Below are 18,667 nucleotides of genomic sequence, written 5' to 3' on the forward strand. Positions count from 1 at the left end.
CCCATGTGATTTGTCATGTATGTAGCGGGAGACTGATCCACATATATGGGGTGGACCCTTCTCCTAACAAGCATCCTGTTTGAGAAATGGCCCTTTCTGCCTTCTGGCTGGCTGTACTATAGCCTCTGGACCCTGGAAAGAAAGAGAAAATTAAACCCTGCTTGCCATGGGTCAGGTACTAGGCTCTAGGATCTTTCACACTAGCACTCAGCTTCTCTGGGCTTCAGTTTTCCTTTAAGTGAGAATCCCTACTTCATGAGGTTGTGATGGTTCAACCCCTAACGGGGCTTGGTGTTTGGCACCACAATTAGTAGGCATTGGGGGGAAGTTTTGCTGATTGGATCAAAACATGATCTAGATACAATATATATGAAGATGCTTTGTGAACTGATACTAGACACACACACACACAGGGGTTATCATGTGATCTTTTTTTCAGGGTTTGTCCTGCATCTCCCCCTGTACCTGCTCAGACCTTGTCCAGTGTCCAGCTGCTGCTGGCATTATCAACCCATCAAGTGAGGGTTTGTTTTGTTTTTGTGTTTTTTGTTGCCGTTGTTTTCCCCCAGCAAGTGAGTATTTACAGAAGCCCTACTATGAACCCAGCACTTGAATGCTGTGGAGAATAGAGAGGCATAGGAAGCATGGGCTGGGCCCTCGGGAACCGTTTGGGACAACCAAACATATATATATATATATGAAATATGAGAATGTATATATATATGAAACAAAACATACAAGTAGGTCCTCTGTTGGTTGGCAGAGGCATAATAGGTAGTCAGAAGAGAGGGTGAGGACTATCCGGGGACCCAGGAGGGGCAGGGAAGAGGGCAGTGGAACCACATATCAGGAGCAAACAGTCTTGTTAGTCCTCTTCTTTCCTGAAGCTGTCTTGATACTTGTCAGCATTAATTTGGGGTGGGAGCAGTGGATTATAGGGAAAGTGTCCTGGCATAAGGAGTTCCAAATTCTCCTGGGCTTACCACTTTCTAGCCATGTAACCCTGAGGAGGTCCTTCACTACTGTAAGGCTCAGTTTCCCACCAGTGTAATGGGGCCATATCATTTTTCTCACAGGTTTGTGGTAAACACTGAAATAACATTTGTGACTCGATTTTTGAAAGCACTTTACAATATCTTTTTCGTCGCATCTATCCCCCTATAGGTCTTGGCTGTGTGTGTGTATGTGTGCACGTGTGCACGTGCAGCACTTTGAGGTTAGGAGTTCTTTTGAGAAGACAAAGGTTTTACTTATACATTTTCTTAGCATCCAGTTTGTGCTAAGGATTGAGGTGAAAAAATTCAGTCTATGCCCTCAAGGGCCTCCTGGTCCACTAGGAAAGAGAGATGGATAAAGAGATGCTCAGTGCATCATGAATGTGGGTGGGCACAGTGAAAAGGGGACCCAGTAGTGTGTGTGTGTGTGTGTGTGTGTGTGTGTGTGTGTGTGTGTGTTGGGGGTGGAGGGGAGTCCAGGTGACCCCCACCCCTTCCAATCGGTGTAGACCGGAGGGTAGTTTGTGAAACCTCTCTGCAGCCTGGATGCTGCCGGCGCGCCTCTGGCCCGGCCCTCGGAGCGGGGAGGAGAGAGACAGAAGCCCCCTCCCCGCCCGCGGGCCAACCTGCCTCCCGCTAGCCGGCCGGCGCCTTACCGAGTCAGACCACTGGGAGGCTGGGGGAGCCGGGTTGGGCGAGGAGGCGAGCGAGATGGGGGAGCTCTTATTTTGACAGGGGCCTCTCCGGGCTCTGGTATGAAGGCAGAAGGAGGCAGCCAGAGAGCCCCGATGCTTATTCAGGCTGGGGAGCGGAGCCGAGTGGAGGGGCGAGCGAGGCTCCGGCAGCGCAGGGGAGCCCGGGGAGGCGGCGGCGCGCGGCAGAGCCAGTGGCCGGACATGCCCCGGAGCCGGGGCCGCTGCACCACCGCCGCCGCCCGGAGCCAGCCGGCCGGACGCCCGCACGCCTGGGTCCCCCGGCGCCGCGCCGCCCGGGGGCTGCGACCCGGACCCTCGGCGTCCGACCAACAATAAGCGCCCAGACAGCCCCCTCCCCGCCCCGCGCCGCCGTCCCCGCGGGCCTCGGGAAAGTGAAAGGAGGAGGCGAAGGAAGGGAGGAAGGAAGGAAGGAAGCGAGGAAGGAAGGAAGCGAGGAAGGAAGGAAGGAAGGAAGGAAGGAAGGGAGGAGGAGCAGGAGCAGGAGCAGGAGCCGGAGCCGTGAGGGTCGGGGCCGAGCCCCCAGCCCCGAGCCCCGAGCCCCGAGCCCCGAGCCCCGGGCCGGGCGGCGTGCACGCTCTCCCGCCGCTGTCCGGCGCCCACGACCATGCTCGGCGGTTGGGAGGCAGGAACCCAGGCGCCCAGCGACCCCCGGATGCCCTCTCCCGGGCCGGGCTGGTGTTGAGATCGAGGCGTCCAGGATCAAAAGATCACCGCCTGCCCGCCCCCCTCCGCACCTCCAACTGGCAAGCCGGAGGACCCCATCCAGTCACCGACCCTGACCCGGTCATGGCGTCCAGCTCCGGCCTGGCGTGAGGACCCCCGACCCGCGCGAGGTGAGGGCTGGGCTGGGGCCGAGGGCGAAAGTCATGCCAGGCAGGCAGCGGCGCGAGGAGGGAGATCCAGTTTGAACTGGGGAGGGGGGAACCCAGTCTAATTGTCTGTTGCCCTCTGGCACGCGCCCCCAGGCTGTTGGAGGGGTGGGGGACGCCCCCAGGGTGAGTGGTGGCTGCTCTCGGGGCCGCGATCAGGTTGGCAGCCCCGGGGCTCAGGGGGGAGGGCTTAGGGGCAGCCGGGGGACCCTGCCACCCTAGCGCAGAGAACAAGGCCGGCCTTGGGCCAGCTGGAGCAGCAACCTTGCCCTGGGGGCTTCTGGGAGATGTAGTCCCCCTCCCCGGCTCACCAGCCCCTTGGGTCTCAGCACCCCGGCACTCCTCCCCTGGCTACTGGGAGCCTCCAGAAGGAAGTGCATGAGGAGGGGGGCTTGCTGGGGTTACCCTCTGGCCCCAGGCAGTGCCTGGGAGCAGCAGGGGCTGCGACTGGAGGAGTCTCCCCGGCCAAGGATTCTCAGTGGTGTGGGCTTGGCTGGGGGGTGGGGCAGTCACACAGTTCCTTGGAGGTGTCCCTGCACTGCTAAGGGGAGGCTCCCCCTGCCTCGGTTTGGGGGAGCTCTTGGGGGAGGAATATGGGGAAGAGAAGTGAGGCTTCAGGCTTCTTGCTTGCCTGGGGAATGTCCTGTCCCTGGGCTGCTGGAATTTGGTTTCAGGAGACACTGAAGTCTACTCTCCCCTTCTCCCTCTGGGTTGCCGAGAAGGAGTGTGTCCCTCGCAGTCTGGGAGTCTGGAGGGTGTCTCTCTGGAGCAGTGAAGCCAGGATCTGCTTCTGTCTGTCTGTCCAGCCTCCTTCCTTCCGGGTTTTTCTGACACCCCCCTCCTCCCTCCTCCTTGAGTCTGTCTGCTGCTTGGGGTGTGTGTCTGTGTCTGGGGTGGGGGGGTGCGTGCTCTGCAGCAGGGAGGGCAAGTGTCGCTCTGGGAGAGGTGAGCTGGGCTTGTGGCTGAGCCTTGGGATAGGGGCTTGAGGCCAGCTTGATCTTTGGCCTTGGTTTCCTGTTTTACCTAGGAAAGCTGTCTTCACAGTGTCTGCTGGAATCCTACTGATGCCTCTAGGCAGCTCTCTGAGTACAAGCTCCAGGGTGGTTGGGCTTCCACTCCTCAGTCTCTCCAGAGAGCAGCCACTTCTGGGGGGCCTGGCTTTTCTGCTGCTCCCCAGCAAGGTCTTGCTCTCTCTGGTCAGGGCCACGACTTCATGGCCCCAGGGGAAGAGCATGATCAGGCCCTGTTTTTCTGGTGTCATCTGTGAGGCGCCTGCAGATAGAAGCCTCAGGACTCAGGAAGCAGTGAGAATGGGCCAGGAAGGTGAGGGGTAAGGAAAGTCTGGTAGGGAGGGAAGGTGCTGCTTCCCCTAGGTGATCAGGCTCCTTGGCCTTGGAGAACCAGGCATGGAAGGCCAGGTTCTAGCCACCTCCTTCTAGAGGTTCTCTGATTACCTGTGTTGCTCCTGATTAGGGGTGGATCGGGGGGGGGGGGGGGGTGAGGTTTAATGTTTGAAAGGGTGCTGGTTAGGGGTAGAATGCCTATAATCATCCATCCAGGGCAACTCTTGTGCTTGGGATAGCAGGGGCCCCGTGGCTGGAGATGGGTTCTGGAGGTCCATGTGGAGGTTCAAAATGAGTCTCTAATTACCGGGGTTGAGGGTCAAGGCGGGAAGAGATTACAGAGTCCTGGAGAAGGGATTGGTGGTCCACAGAAATCTGGGACTAGCACAGCAGTGGTAATGAGGGGCCTCGTGAACTTGCTTATTGAACCTGTGCTGGGCACCCCGTGCCTCTGTCTGGATAGTTCCTGCCCCCAGCTTCTAGGTACCTGGGTTAAACAGGAGCCGTGGGCTGGGGACTCAACTTCCCTAAACAAGCAGGGCAGTAGCCTTCTGGGCAGAGGCCTAATGGGTGGCAGTGTCAACTCAACAAGGGCTGGAATGCCTGGCACCTGCTTTAGATGAAAGGAGATGCCTGCAAAGGGGGGATGCCTGCCTGCCTGCCTGCTGGGGAGCAGCTGGGATGGAGCTCTGAGTGGCCCGGGAGTGAGGTGGCAGGAAAGGGCCAGGGCTGCAGGTAGCAGCAGCTCTGGCAAGAATGGAAGGAGCCAGCCCTCCCCCAGGTCTATAGCCCCTCCTCCGGGGAGTCTAAGAACCAGAGCTGGGGGCACCCCCACACTGCCTCTGGCGCCACAGGCTGAACGTCCGCCCCAGTACCCAGGGGACAGGGCAGCTGCGGGGAGCCAGGGTGTCTGAGTGTCCAGTCTTCCCGGGACCGGGAAAAGCCTGCAAGGACATGGGGAGCACCTTGGGGTTATTGTCCTGATGCCATATTTATTCTTCCTGGGGGTTCTTTGGTTGCTGGTAGTGAGGCACCCCAAGAGCCTGGGGACCCAGGGGTGATAGGGAAATGACATCCCTTCCCTGTGCCAGAAGCCCTGGGCACTGCCCGGGTGCTGACCCAGGAGGAGGGGGCAGGGGGGGATGGCACCGTGGGAAAGTGGGCAGCCGTGGGAGCCAAGCGGGTACAGGCTGGGTGCCGCGGGCAGGGAGCCTCTGCCAGGCCCGCTCTCCCTGGGGTGGGGCCGGCTGTTCCAGGGACTGGCTCAACCTGTTGAGCGCCTGGCTGCTGGAGCTTGGCATCTGTGCCCCTGCCTGCCAGCCCTGGCAGCTGCCCACCATAGCCACCCTGTTGGGGCTGCCCCTAGGGATCTGGGAGAAGGAGGCTCCTTGTGGCCATGGCCGAGGGGCCAGGATGGGTCTGGTAGAGGCTCATCCAGAGAGTGCTAAGTTTCCCCAGGTCCTGTTCCCTGACTCCCAGAGCTGGGCTGGGGCCAGCTGGAGGGCTGGGTAGCCAGTGGCTAGGAGCTGAGGGGCATGGTGAGGAGGCCCCGTACTAGGGCTCCTGAGGTGCTCAGATGGGCGGCCCTAAAGGCAGCCTGGAGTTACAGCCTGGAATTTCCTCTGCTGGGTGCCAGGGCCTGGCCTCCAGAGCCCCACCCCCAGCCTGGCCTGACCTCCCCTCCCTGGGAGAGAACCGCCGACTTTCCCTGGAGGTCGGGGGAGGGGCAGTAAGGGCGTTCTGCTGCCCTGGGAGCCCTGGGGGGGAGGGGGCGACTTCCTGGGTGTTGGGGTATGCTGCCCTGCCTCAGTCTCCCCAAAGGCCCCCCCTCCCCATGAAGAAGAGGGAAGCTCCTGGTTCCCGGGGTGCTGTCTCCCACCCTGCTCTGAGTTTGGCGAGTCTTGAGTCCTATGGAGGATCTCTGAGCCCTGCAGACCCTAGTCTCTTAGCTCTGGGCCCCTGGGGCTCTGCTAGCCGGGGTGCTGCTCTGTAGAGAAGGTGTTGACCACCGCCCACTAATGGGGGAAGCGGGCGCAGGCTGCTTCCTTCTTCCTCTCACTCCTGCGGGGAAGGGCGGCCTCCCCTCCCTTGTCACTTTTTCAGAAGTCTGTGGCCAAAGCCGAGTCTTCTCCTTCTTCGCCTCCTTTCCACCCAGGGCCCTTCCCGCTCGGCCCCAGACTACCTGCCCCCTCCTAACCTTGGTGTCCCTTCTAGGCTCCCCTCTCTGGGGGGCTGGGATTCCCACTGGCCAACTCCTCCTCCAAAGGGCTGCTGGCCCGTCTTCCCCTCCCCCTTCCTCTCCACCCCCAGCCTCAACTGGGAATGGCCCTGAATCCAGCATTTCCAGCATTTCGAAACCAAGATTGTTTTGAAATCCCTGAGTTCTTCTCCACCCCACTCAGCCTCCCCTCCTCCCCACCAGCCCAGAACTTAGTCCTCTAATCTGACCTCACGCTGTGCCTTGCCAGGGTCTGTGTGTGTGTGAGTTTGAGTGCTAGCGCTTAGCCACGTGCATACTACTCTGTGTATATGTGTGTCTGTGTGTGTGCGCGTGTGTGCGTGCAAGCGCGGGCGCGCGAGCCAGTGTGTGTGCGTATCCCAGTGTGGGTGGATCTGTCTGTCAGCAGTTCTGTGTGACTGGCCGATGTCTTTTGTGGATCTTGAGCTCTCCTCCTTCTCTAGGACTATGACAGCCTCTATGTGTCTTGAACCATTTTCAGGGAGTTTGGGGTTATTTGGGGGAGATAGATATCTTGGATGTGTATCTTTGGGAATCGTGTCTGTCTCAGGTGCACGGCCCAGGGAGTGTCTCTGAGGAGTGTGTATGCCTAGGGTCGTGTCTCTTGGATGAGTTTATGTGCGTGTGTGCGTGTGTGTGTGTATGTGTATGTGTACATGTGTGTACTCTACTTCTGTTCCTACTTCTCTCTTCCTCCCCTTGAACATGTCTGGGGTGTGTAGTCACAGGTCTCCCCACAGCAACCTGGGACATGGAATCCTCTGTCCCTTGATAGGGAGGTTTCCTGGAGTGGGCCAAGGCTTCTGGCAGTTCCATGGTCCTTGGAGAGAAAGCAGTGGAGTGGAAAGACTTTGGGATAAACTGTCCCTGGGGCTGGGCTCTCTTCCTCTGCCCCTCATGGACACCCAGCACCTTTGAGGGGTCCTAATACCCTCTTCTTGACCTCATGATACTGTGGTGGCCAACCACTGGGAGGCCTAGTGCCCTAAGGGAAAGGGCTAGGAAAGGGAGTTCACCCTTCCCCCAGTCACTCGCCTCACTGGGGATGAGGAACAGCTAGCCACATCAGACCAGGGAGCTTGGTGGCTAATTGAAGATTCAGGAAAGTTGACTTCTCTAGCTGGGGGTAGACAGCGAAAGAAGGCAAAACATTCATTTCCAACCTTCACAGAAGACAGAGGGGGCCAGTATCCTAAGGGAGTGATGTCCTACCCCAGAAATATGGGCATTTGGGGTGGGGCCAGCTGCTGTTGTAGCCTGGATCCTGGGAAGTCCTTCATGTTTAATTTCACTCTGTAGTTAGTGTTCTACAGTGGGGGACAATGTCAAGGGTGGGGGTTTTTTTTTTTTTTTTTTTTTTTTTTGTCAGAGTAAGGGTGGTGATAGAGTTAACATTAGCACAGGACTCTGGCACTGGAACCCCTGATAATCTCACTATGACTCAGTTTCCCATCCTAGGATCTCAGGCTATAGTTGAATGCTTTCCTCTAGAAGCCCTTATGTCAGATCAGTGAGGAGGAAGAGGGCCAGAGCAGGGGCTGTTTGTAGGAGTTGGGGGCCTATGCAGACAGCAGCAGGAGGTAGGCAGAGGATAAGCTGTCCCTTCCCCCTACCCCCAGTCATAGCCTCTGGTCCCAGGACACAGTGGGAGGAGGGGAGGGGTAGAGGCACAGGTTGGTACAGTGCTCAGTGACCCAGCAAGGGGAGGGCTTTGGCAAGGAATTTTCAGTTTGTTTCTCAATCTCTGTCTCTGAGACACGCACACACACGTCACTGCAGACACCTTCAGGAGATGAGCCCAGAAGTCACCTAGGTGGTGGCAGGGCAGGGCGCTACCAGAGGGGGCTCTGGGGACCAGCCTCATTCTGGCAGACGCCCTGTACTTGCCCCCTTGAACTGGAAGCCCAGCTGGAGGTCTCCTACCCAACTCCCCCCATCCTGGGCCAGGGAGCAACACAGGCTGGACAGGGTTAAGTCTGGTTGGCAGGGACAGCCCCCCCTGCCCCCAGTGCAGTGAGAGAGAGAGGGAGGGGTGGTTAGCAGCTTGCTCTAGTTGGCGTCTCTCCCAGAATTCTTCGGAAAAGAACTCCCCTTTGACCCCCAGTACAAACTGAGCCCAGCCACCAGACTCCCTCCCGCCTGCTTGTGGGAGCTTCACCCAGCCCCCCTCCTACTGAACTGCTTAGCCAGACTCTCTTGCCCCTGGCCCTCCCAACCAGGCTGGTGGGGACCTTGTGTCTTCAGGGGACAAGGGGTGTAGCCAAAGGGACCACACAGGCACCATTCTTTTCCCTGACGTAGGATAACCCTGGGGTTGGCTGGCCCTGAAAACCAGGGTCCTCAGGTCTCCCCATCCAACCCTTCCCCCAGGACCTCAGGCCAGGTCATGGGAGTCATCGGCCCCGCCTCTCTCAAAGGCATCTTCCAGTGCCTTCTCCTTTCCTGCTTCCAGGAGAGGGAGGGGGAGCGGTGTGGTGCAGCAGCTGGGTCAGGCCTGGCTCCCAGCCAATCCACAGAAGTCCTGGAGTGGTGGTGGTGGTGGTGGGGGGCGGTGGTGTCCGAGTAGCTCAGAGACTTCCTGGAGCTGCAGGCTGTGTGTGTGTGTGTGTGTGTGTGTGTACACGTGTATGTGGTATACATGTTGGGGGAGGGGCTGGGGTTCTGGGAGGAGCAGGGGCCTAGATTGCTGGCTTGGGGCTTCCAGCTGTGACCCTCTCTCCACAGGGAGCCCCCTTCCCAGACCACACCCTTGAGCCTGAGCCCGGCACAGGTTCCTCCTGAGGTGAGAGCTCCGTGTGCTTGCGTGTGCCCCCCACAGCCTCCTCGCTGCTTTCTTGTCTGCCAGTGTCCTGCTTGGCTTTTTGTCCGGGGCGCCCTCCTCCTGGCTTTGTGCCCCCACTTCTCCTTTCATCCTCCTGCCCCCCCCCCCCAGGACCGAACACAGCCTCACAACCTGAGGCCTGGGAGGTGGGGGTGGGCAGGAAGGGTTAAAGTGCCACCCCAGTGAAAGCCCCAGGCCTTCTCTTAGCTGGATCCTTTCCTGGCGGGGAGGTGGGGAGTTCCTGCCCAATCACCCCTGGAGGGCAAGGTACGGTTTCCTGGTCATCCCAAGTACTTGCCCCGCTCTGTCCTGGCTTTGGCCTCAGCCTGGCTGAGTCAAAGCCAGGGTGGCTACCAGCCACGGTGATGTGGTTTCGGCCCTGGTCTCTAGACACACACACACACACACACACACACACACACACACACACACACACACGGAGGCTCTCTCCCTCCTGCCACCCCCCTCTTTCCCTCCCTCCCCTCCTTCCTTACTTAGCAACAACTCCCTGAATTCACAACAAACACGCCTGTAGGCTCCTGGGCTGACTAGAAAGGCTGCAGAAGGCTGGGGACAGGGAGGAGGCACGTCTCTTACAGGGTCCTCAGGAGGGAGGGGCTTCTAATCCCCTCCCCCCCAACTCCTTCCCTGGCTGGAGGCCACCACCCCTCCGGGACTGGGAGGAAGTGGTCCTGCTTCCAGCACAGGCAATGAAAAAAGTGGGGAGCAGTGACAGGTGTGGCCACACAGGTGTGGGGACAAGGCTTGGACTCCACCCTTGGCGATTGAGTCCCACTTGACCTTTGACCCCCACCTGGAGAGCGAGCGGCGACTCCTCTCCAGCCTACCGGCCTCTCTCAGCAGGGGCCCTGTGTTGTTGTCATGGTAACTTGCTTGGCTCCCTTCCGACTATTAGGGACCAGGATGGGCGAGGACGTAGCGGATTAGGGGTGGGTAGGACTGGGGGCCCTGGAGAACTTTGCTCTCTGGGCACCTGTGCTGAAGGGGTGGGGAATGGTGCCCTCTCTTTGATCTCTTCCCCGGGCAAGAACTACAGCCTCGGCCTGGCCAGGACCTGGGGCATGTGGGGCCTGGAGGGAGCGTGTGTAGAACGAATGAGGGGCGCCCATCCTCTCGTCAGAGCACAGAGGGCTGATACAGGGTGAACTGGTCTTGCAAAAATGGTTAAGAACCCGATTGCTGGCATGTCTGGGTTCAAATCCCAATTCTTCTAATTCTGGACTGTGTACCTTAGGCAAGTTCCTTAACTCCCTGTGCCTTAAAGTGGGGATCATAAAAGTACTTCTGGGTAGAGCCATTTGAGGATTAAATTAGATCGTGCATGTGTAGCATTCAGGACAGCCTGGGGTTCCGGAGTAAATGCTCAGTACGCGTTAGAGATCCTCCTCTTGTTCCTGGTCATCGCTTTCTGCAGGAACTCCTGACCACCCCTCCGCCCTCCCCTGCTCCCCCCGCCCCCCCCCCCCCCCCCCCGCTTTGGCAGGGAAGAACTGATGGTGGGGGGAGGACTGTATGGTGAGGGGATAACCTTCCCAGTCCTCTAAACTAGATTCTAAGACCCTTCCAGACTCCCTTTCTTACTGCCTCAGTCTCCCCACTGTTGGAGCTGGCCGACATCACGGTTGCAAGGTCACCAAATAACCACAGGCCTACAGAGGGGCCTGGGGGCCTTAGGACATGTCCCTCCCAGTTTGCTAGCGCTTCTCAGGCTCAGCTCTCCCTCCCCCAGGCTGCTGGCTCAGATCAACTTTAGCACCCCTCCCACCATTCCATCCCTGCTGCTCTGTTCTTTCACCAGGCTGAACGCAACATTCTGTCCTTAAATGGCTTAACTGGCTGCCTCCTCTCCTTCCTGGCCTCAGGGGTCAGGGACCTTCCTTGGGGAGAACAGTGGCAGTGTGGAGCTGTGACATGGATGGCAGCTGTTAGGCCTGCCCCAGGGTTCAGGGTCCCCTGGATTCCCTGTATGCCCTGCCTGGACATTTTTCCTGAGTGTGGCAGAGCAGGGCCCAGGCCTGTGATATGTATAGAAGCCCAGATGGGCTTGCCTGGCACCTGCCGCACACAAACGGGCAGGGAGGAGGCATCCTGAGGCCCAGAGGAGGGGTGAGGTCAGATCAGCACCCACAGTGGCCATTAGACTCTTTTTGTGGGCTGCATGGTAAGTGTGGGCAGCGCTGGGGAGAGTTCTGTGTGCCCTGGGGCAGCATCTGCGTGCCCTGTGTGCCCTGGGGCAGAGTGAATGCGGGGTGACACCGGGTGAGCAGGGCTCCTGAAGGGCCTGGGGTGGGGGTGGGGGATAGTGGATGGGCTGAGGGTTGGGAACTTTTGAATGAGGCACCCAGGAATGGACAGCAGGGGTGGGGTGCCCACAACTGGGGGAGCTCTGCAGACAGGTGGTTTGGATCTTCTGGGGAGTGAGTATCAAAATCTCAGGAGAAAGTGGATTATACAATACGGCAGAGGTGCCTGGGATCTCAGGCCTCCTGGGTCTGAGACCTGGGCTTGGCCAGCAGGTACTTTCTCTGGCCTGCTACCCAGAGGGGTGGGCTAGAGCCCCTGGCTCTATCCCCTCCTTCTGGAACAGAGAAGACACTCCCCTTCCATGGGTCTGAAAGTGAGGGCTCGGAGTTGGCCTGGGCCATGCCTCACTGCTGGGCTGGCCATGCTGCCTATGCCCGGCCCCTGGGGCCTGTTCCTTGGGCAGGCTGGGGCTATTTTTGGGATCGGGCTGGGGCTCTGGGGCTGGTTTCAGATGTTCCAATGTGAACAGGAGAAAATGGGAACAGATGGCTGGAGGGTCCTGCTGGGAGCAGGTTATTTTTAGGGCCTTGTTAACCCTTTTGGGGCTTGCAGAGCCACCCCGAGAGGGATAGCCCTCTGCAGTTGAGAAGAGGACAGGTCTTCTCCCCGGACCCCTGCTTTCTAGAACTTCCTATGCCAGTTGCTCCTCTTGACCTCTCAGATCCTTCACTCTGGAAGGACGTGCATGGCAAGAAAGTAGACTCCAGCTTCTTCTAGCCCAGGGGTCAGACAGGGAGAGGGCGGCCTGGCTGGGGGGAACCTTCTTTTCCTTGCCTCCTGAGGTTCTGAGACACACACCTGAGACTAAGAGAGGGAATAACCACTTTCTGGGTTCACACTCTGGGTTCTAGTGTATGTCAGTAAACCTAGTGATGCCCAGGGGAGTGCTAGCTGAGGGAGCTGACCTCTTCCAGGAGCGCAGAGGAAGAGCCAAGCCTTTGTACTTGGTACCACTTACATGACATCTGTGGGCCTCATTCCCTTGGATATTCCAAGGGCAAATGCCCACATATCTGGGTGCCTTGCAGGGGGTGAAGAAGGGGACATCATGGCCAGAGGTGGTTTCATTTTATTTTTATTTTTATTTTTTTATTTTTATTTATTTTTTTTAAAGATTTTATTTATTTATTCATAGACACACACACACACACACAGAGAGGCAGAGACACAGGCAGAGGGAGAAGTAGGCTCCATGCAGGGAACCCGATGTGGGACTCGATCCCAGGTCTCCAGGATCACACCCCAGACTGCAGGCGGCGCCAAACCGCTGCGCCACTAAGGCTGCCCTCTTTTTTTTTTTTTTTTAATAAATTTTTAAAAGATTTATTTGTGTGACAGAGAGACAGAATGTGAGCAGCAGGGAGGGGCAGAGGGGGAGAGAGAATTCTCAAGCAGACTCCCCGCTGAGTGCAGAGCCCCAGGGGGGTAGGGCTCAATGCCAGGACCCTGAGATCATGACCTGAGTTGAAATCAAGAGTCGGCCACTTCACCGACTGAGCCACCCAGGCGTCCCCAGAAGCAGTTTCTTGAGGGCTGATTATGTCATAGGCATTCTGTTTTAGATAGTTTCACTAGTAGTATCTCGCCCTGTACCCTGTACGTTTATCCTCACTTTGAAGATGAGGAGACAGGCTCAGAGGAACAAGTCCCATAGCTCAGACAGGGAGGGATGTGATTGGCACCTTGTCTGCCTGACTGCAAACCCAGCCCTCCTGCACTCCATCACTCACACCGCCCGCCCTGGTGTCCCACCCCCAGAAGGCGAGGCTGCTGGGGCAGGAGCTCCTCAGGGAGCAGGTTTATGGAATGAGCGTGGGAAAGGAGGCCTGGGGGCAGGGGACCCTGCATGTCACTGGTCTCACAATCCCCTAAGCCCTTCTTGCTGGAGGGTGCCAGGACTGACACCAGAAACCCCGTTTGGCCTTCCTGTCTTCCCTGCAGGAGGATCACAGGCATACATCCTGTCTCGGCAGTCCCCACCCCCACCCCCACCCGTCCTGGCCCACATGCTCCTGCTTCCTGTAGGGTCATGGCAGTCTGGATGTCAACGTGGGCAGAGCTTGAGGGCCCTCCAGGTGCCTCTGGTGCCAGGGTTGGGCTGGGCAGGCGAGAGGAGGGCCCGGGGGCGATGTCTCTGCCGCTGGCAGTACCTGGGGGAGAGAGCAGAGCGGCGGGCGGGCGTTGGGTGAGGTCCCGCCCCGCGGTGGTGCGCTGGCTGGCTGTGCCAGCGGTCTGCCCGCACTCCAGTCCTCCCACAATGGCCCCATTGTTCCCAGCCGCCAGGCAGTTTGGAGGAGGTTCCTAGGCCACCCCTACCCACCCCCCCAAACAGGGGCCAGATTAACCCCTTGGAGGACAGGCCAGGTGAGGGCCCATGGGGAGCTACCCTGTCCATTCCTCTCTTTGGGAAGCCCAGGCTTTGGGAAGTCACCTTCCACCTACGTGAACTCAGGAACAAGGCAACTCCAGAAGTTGGGGCCTCCCACTGGGTAGGGTGTAGCACCTAGACCCTCTCCCACCCCCACTGGGGTGCAGGTGCCAGGGGGCAGGAAGTGCCAGTGGGGTGGCAGGCAGAGACCAGATATATTTGGGCCGGTGGGGCTAATTCCAGCCACCACCGCCTGCCCTACTGGCTCCTGAGCTCCTTTCCTTCCTGTGAAACCAGAGCTGGGTTGGGCCTAGCTCAGGATTTCGGTGGATTTAAAGAGGCAGCACCATCCCTGCCAGCCTGGCTTCCTCTCCCCCTCCCCAGGTAGGGTCGGGGCAGAGAGAGGACTGAAGAACTCCTGGCTCTTGCCTTGCCCTGGGCTAACCCTGGGCCCTTGCCCCAGTTGGGGGTACCAGGCTCTTGGCAGCTCCTCTCTCCCAGAGCTTTGGGCGGGTGGGGTGGGCGGGGGTGGGCTGTGGTTTCCTGTGTTGGCTGTTTGTGCCTGGCCCAGAGTGCCCGCCGCCTGCCTGGGCTTCCTGCCCTGTCTTGTTTCCTTGTGCCCCCCACCCTCTCTTCCCCCTCCCCCCCGAGGGAGGGAGCAGCCAGGGATTGGGCAGCAGCCTTTGGGGGCACCCCACTGCCAAGGCATGACTGCGTCCCAAGGCCTGGCCACATTGGCACTGGCTGAAGGAGCCAAGTGAGGTGACTTCAAGCTTGTCTAGGCAATGGCACTTGTCCTGCAGCCTCCAGGAGGGACAGTGGGCACCATAGTGGGCAGAATGCCCCTCCCCCTGAGCACCCTGTTCAGAGACCCCAGACTAGAGTAGTCTGGGACTAGGAGTTCCCACATCCCTACAGGACTGGGTTGCCTGGCTACCCTGGGGCTGCAGGTGGGGTGAGGTGGTTTGTCAACCAGACAAAAGTTGTTGATTTTCGTGGTCTCCTTTGGCAAGAGGTGGGGGGGTGGGGGTGGGGAGAGCTGCTAGGAACCAGGGGGAGGGGGAGGCCTCTGAGCCCGCAAGTCCCCACATAAAGGGTCCCAGAGCAATACCTTGGTCCTTGAGCAAATTTCCTGCTGTGCTATGAATCCTTGACCTCCCCACTGGGCTGAGTCACCACCTCAGGAAGAGGAAGTGACCCGGGTGGTAGAGGGGAGCTTCTAGGGACCAAGCAGTCCTGACACCCAGGAGAAAAGGGACCTGGGCCTTGTCTTAGGAGCTGCACGTCCCTGAGCCAGGGGACCATAATCCAAGCCCCATGGCTCCAAGAGGGCCCGAGTAACCCATTTCCTCTCCAGAGGTGTCTGCCCACTCTATGGGGGAGCATGGAACCTCCAAACCGTTTTCTCACTGCTTCTCTTGGGTGGTTTTGAGCTGGGCAGTGAGACTGGTGGGCTGGCTGGCGAACCAAGCAGGGGCTCCCAGGGTGGGGGGGGCTGGTGTGTGAATACCCGTTACACCTGTGGCAGTTCTGTGTTTAGCATCCGTTGAAGGCTTCCATGGAAGCCTTCCTGATCTCCCTCCCCCAGCCCAGGTCAGGTTCATGGGCTCCCCCCAACCCCCCAGGGAAGCAGCTGATCTCAGGCTCTTTGTCACAACAGCCTCCTGGGCTCTGTTCTCAGGGTGTGCTCCTGGCCATTTGCTCAGGTGACTCTCTGGCCTGTTTGTGAGCACATGTCACCACTTCCCACCTTAGTCTCTAAGAGAGAGCCACAGCACTGTTCCCAGAATCCCATGCCTTTCCTTTCAGTCATCCCAGGGGCTCCTGCTGCCGAGCTGGGGGAAGCCCTCTTCACTCACTGGTGAAAAACTGCACCCACCAGGAATTAGCACCCCCCACCCTCAATCCCCAGGTCCTCCAGGTCTCTTTGGGCCCTGAGGGTGCTGAGGAGGAGGGGTCTTTGGGAGCTGGGGCAGACTCCTGAGGGGTAGGGGGAGGTGTGAGATGGGAAAGTCCTGACTCATCTGTGCTTGACTCAGCTCGCCCTGTGGCCTGGTGGGAGCGAGGGGGTGGAGTCCGAGAGGGGAGAGCCACTCCAAGATTGTTCTGGGGAGGAGCCTTGGTCAGACTGAGGACACTGGAGAGGACTCATTTTCTAACAGCCCCTTCCCCAATTATTCCAGGTCCCAACATTTGAAGCTGTAAACACAGGAGGTGGTGGGTGGCCCTTGCCCTGCCCGTCTGCCCCACAGGGGGCGGGCCCAGTGGCTGGAAGCCCACCTATCTGCAGGCTCAGAGGAGGAGTCCTGACTCCACGGGGTGGGGGGACGGGACACTGCAGTGCGGGCGGGGGGCCGGGGGGGGGGAACATCTCAGGAATGGGGTCCGGGCGCTGCCGCGTACTGGTCACGTGATGACCCAGGCGCATGCCCCTTCCTTTTCCCACGCCTCAGTTTCTTCATGGAGAAATGGGGATCATAATACTGTCCCTTTAGGTGGTAGGTGATTTCGTGGATGCCTGCGGCGGTGAAGGTGAGAGCTGGAGACACGTCAGCCGCAGGCCTGTCCCTAAGCCCAGGTCCCTCTCCAGACCCGCGCTTAACTGCTTCTGCTCTAACCTGTTGCAGGAGGTGGGGGCTGGCGGAGGGAGGCTTCCCAGCCAGGCCCTGGACTTTGGAACCTTCCCCCGAGGAGCCTCTCTTCCCAGAGGCAGAGCTGGGGCAGGCAATGCCAGTATCCCTGGGGTTAATTTAGAGTTAGGCTCCCACAGGGTCACGGGTGGGGGGGGGCCCGCTTCCAGGTCCAGCCCAGCTTCCAGCAGCCCTGCAGGCAGAGTGCGCACCGGTGTCTGGCCCGACCGATCACGAGGGCCAAGCTGGGCCCAAGATTCCTCCCCTCCCCCACCCGGATCGGTTGGGCGGGGGAGGGCAGGGCAGGGGGCGGTTGGGTGAGGCTTGTGTGTTTGTGCGAGTCTGTTTGTTGGTGTATCTACGGCCCCGCGTGTGTGTGCGCGTGTGTGTGCGTGCGTGTGTTTCTTTTGTCACTACCAGGCCCAACTTTCTGCGGCCCCCTTGGGGCCGGGCCTCAGTCTTTTCATCCGTTCAATGAGTCGGCGCGCTCCCTCTGCGCCGGCCGGCAGCCAGGGCGTGTGCGGGTGCCCCGGGCTGGTCGGGTGCTCCTCCTGGGGCCCGCGCCCCCCCAGCACCCCTCCGCGGGTCGGCGTGGGCGCGCCTCTAGTTTCCTGGGCTCCGTGCGTGTCTTTGTCTCCCCGTCCACGTGTGAGCTGTGAGTGTGTGTGAGTCAGAGTTCGGGTGCTTGTGGGTCTCGGAGCCCCCGGCCGGCGGCGCCCAGCGCCAGGCCGAGCCCCAGCCCGCCGCCGCCGCCGCCGCCGCCGCCCGCGCCCCGCCCTTCGCCGCACTTGGCCGGTGTCTGTCCGTGCGGCGCGTGCGGGGCCGGCGAGGCGCGCTGCAGCCCTGTCCGCCTCCCGCTCCCTCGCTCGCTCGCTGGCTCCCTCGCTCGCTCTGCCTCTCCGCTCGGGCTCTGCCGAAGGGGGCGGGGTGGGGTGCAGGGGCGGGGGGAGGGGAGGCTCCTGCATTCTTGCGGTCGGGGAGGAATCTGAGCCAGCGTTACTGGTCTCCAGAAGAGCCCAGCTGCAGCCCCGGGGCCCCGCCAGGCCTCTCGCTGCCCGCCCGGGCCTGCTGGAATGGGCACGGGCTAGGCCTCGAGCTGGGGGCGGGGCGGGGCCTGGCCCCTACCCCGGCCCCCTCCTCCGCCGGGGGGCGCCCTGGGGGCGGGGCGTGAGGAGTTCCCCACCCGGGGTGAGGGGCGTGCCTGGGCGCGGGAGTCCCCCCGGGGGCCAGAGCAGACCTCACGGCCGCCCCACGCGGGCACCTTTGCAACTATCCTCTTAGTGATTTCTGCCTCTGCGGCCCGGTGCGGGGGGAGGGGCTTGCTAGAGACTGCAAGCCCCCTGAGGGTAAGGTGCGGGAGGGATGGGGATACAGTCGGCCTCTAGGATAGAGATCCCACCCAGTAGTCCTCCCTTTCCGTTCCCACCTGACCCTGTCTAGTTCCCTAGTCCCAGGGCTGTTGGGTCCTCCCTCCTCCCCTCCCCTTCTTACACCCCCTCCCCAAGTCACAAGTTTTCTCTTTGGGGCTTGTTGCTGCAGTCCGTGCTCCAGTACCGAGTACCTGGCTGGGCCCTGGGCACGCACAGGGGCCGTAGCCCCACTGTGTGTGGGAGCCATGAGGATCCTGGCTAACAAGACAAGGTGTGTGGGTGTCGTGGAGGGCGGGAAGTGTGTGTGTGGAGTGCGGGGAAGGGAAGGGCCCAGTGATCGTGGGGCCGGGCTGTGCTGGCTTGGAGAGTGCGCCCTTTGGGCACTTGGCCCCCAGGGCCACCGTGGGCTCAAGGGGGGTCAGAAAGGGAAGGCCTGCCCCGAGGCAAGAGCCCACAGCCTTACAGCCTGGGCCCAGGGGACAGAGGGCAATGGCAATCAGCTAGGCCTGCCTCTCTAGTCCCTTCCAGCCCTGGCCTCCTAAAAACGGTTTGAGCAGCCCCCGGCCCACCCCACTGTCGGGTCCAATGGCGCCCTCTGGCCTCAGTCTAGCTGCGGGTGGGAGCTGGAGGGAGGGGCGGTGCCTGCCTCCCTCCCCTTCCCCAGGAGAAGCCGGCAGACAGGGCCAGGCGGCAGCAGCAGGACAGCAGAGCTGAAATAAATCTGAGCTGGTGTGGAATGAGGGGGGATAAATATCCTCTCCCGTGATGTGATCTTTCCAGCGGCTATTAATAGGTCTCCGGGGAGGGGGAGGCGGTGGGGGGAGCGGGCTGGAGCTTAAAGGGCCCGCAGCCTAGGCTGCAGGAATCCTTGGCTTCCAGCTTCACTCCAGTCTGCTCGGCACACCACTCCCCTCCCCCTTTCCTCCTGCTCCTGCCTGCCTGGCTGCCAGGCCTGCCGGTGGACCCCCTTTAGGCTTTCCCCTCCTGCTCT

At 60.1% G+C, this 18,667-nt stretch overlaps 1 protein-coding gene across 8 annotated transcripts in view; it reads left to right on the forward strand.

The window, feature by feature from the left end:
- Positions 1-1,590: 1,590 nt before the first annotated feature.
- The window catches only part of BCL9L (BCL9 like), a 28,660-nt gene continuing 11,583 nt past the window's right edge, over positions 1,591-18,667 (forward strand). Inside the window, exons 1-3 of one of the 8 annotated variants that reach the window (XM_049109894.1) lie at positions 1,591-2,544; positions 8,887-8,944; positions 17,846-17,947. In XM_049109894.1, coding sequence (XP_048965851.1) covers positions 17,922-17,947 — 26 coding nt within the window. In that variant the 5' untranslated portion in view covers positions 1,591-2,544; positions 8,887-8,944; positions 17,846-17,921. Of the gene's footprint in view, positions 2,545-8,886; positions 8,945-10,868; positions 11,166-16,046; positions 16,209-17,317; positions 17,495-17,845; positions 17,948-18,667 lie in introns of those variants that run through there. The other 7 variants (XM_049109899.1, XM_049109895.1, XM_049109896.1 and 4 more) reach the window with 7 other exon arrangements.

Source organism: Canis lupus, chromosome 5, assembly GCF_003254725.2.
Source record: "Canis lupus dingo isolate Sandy chromosome 5, ASM325472v2, whole genome shotgun sequence".
Lineage (NCBI taxonomy): Eukaryota > Metazoa > Chordata > Mammalia > Carnivora > Canidae > Canis > Canis lupus.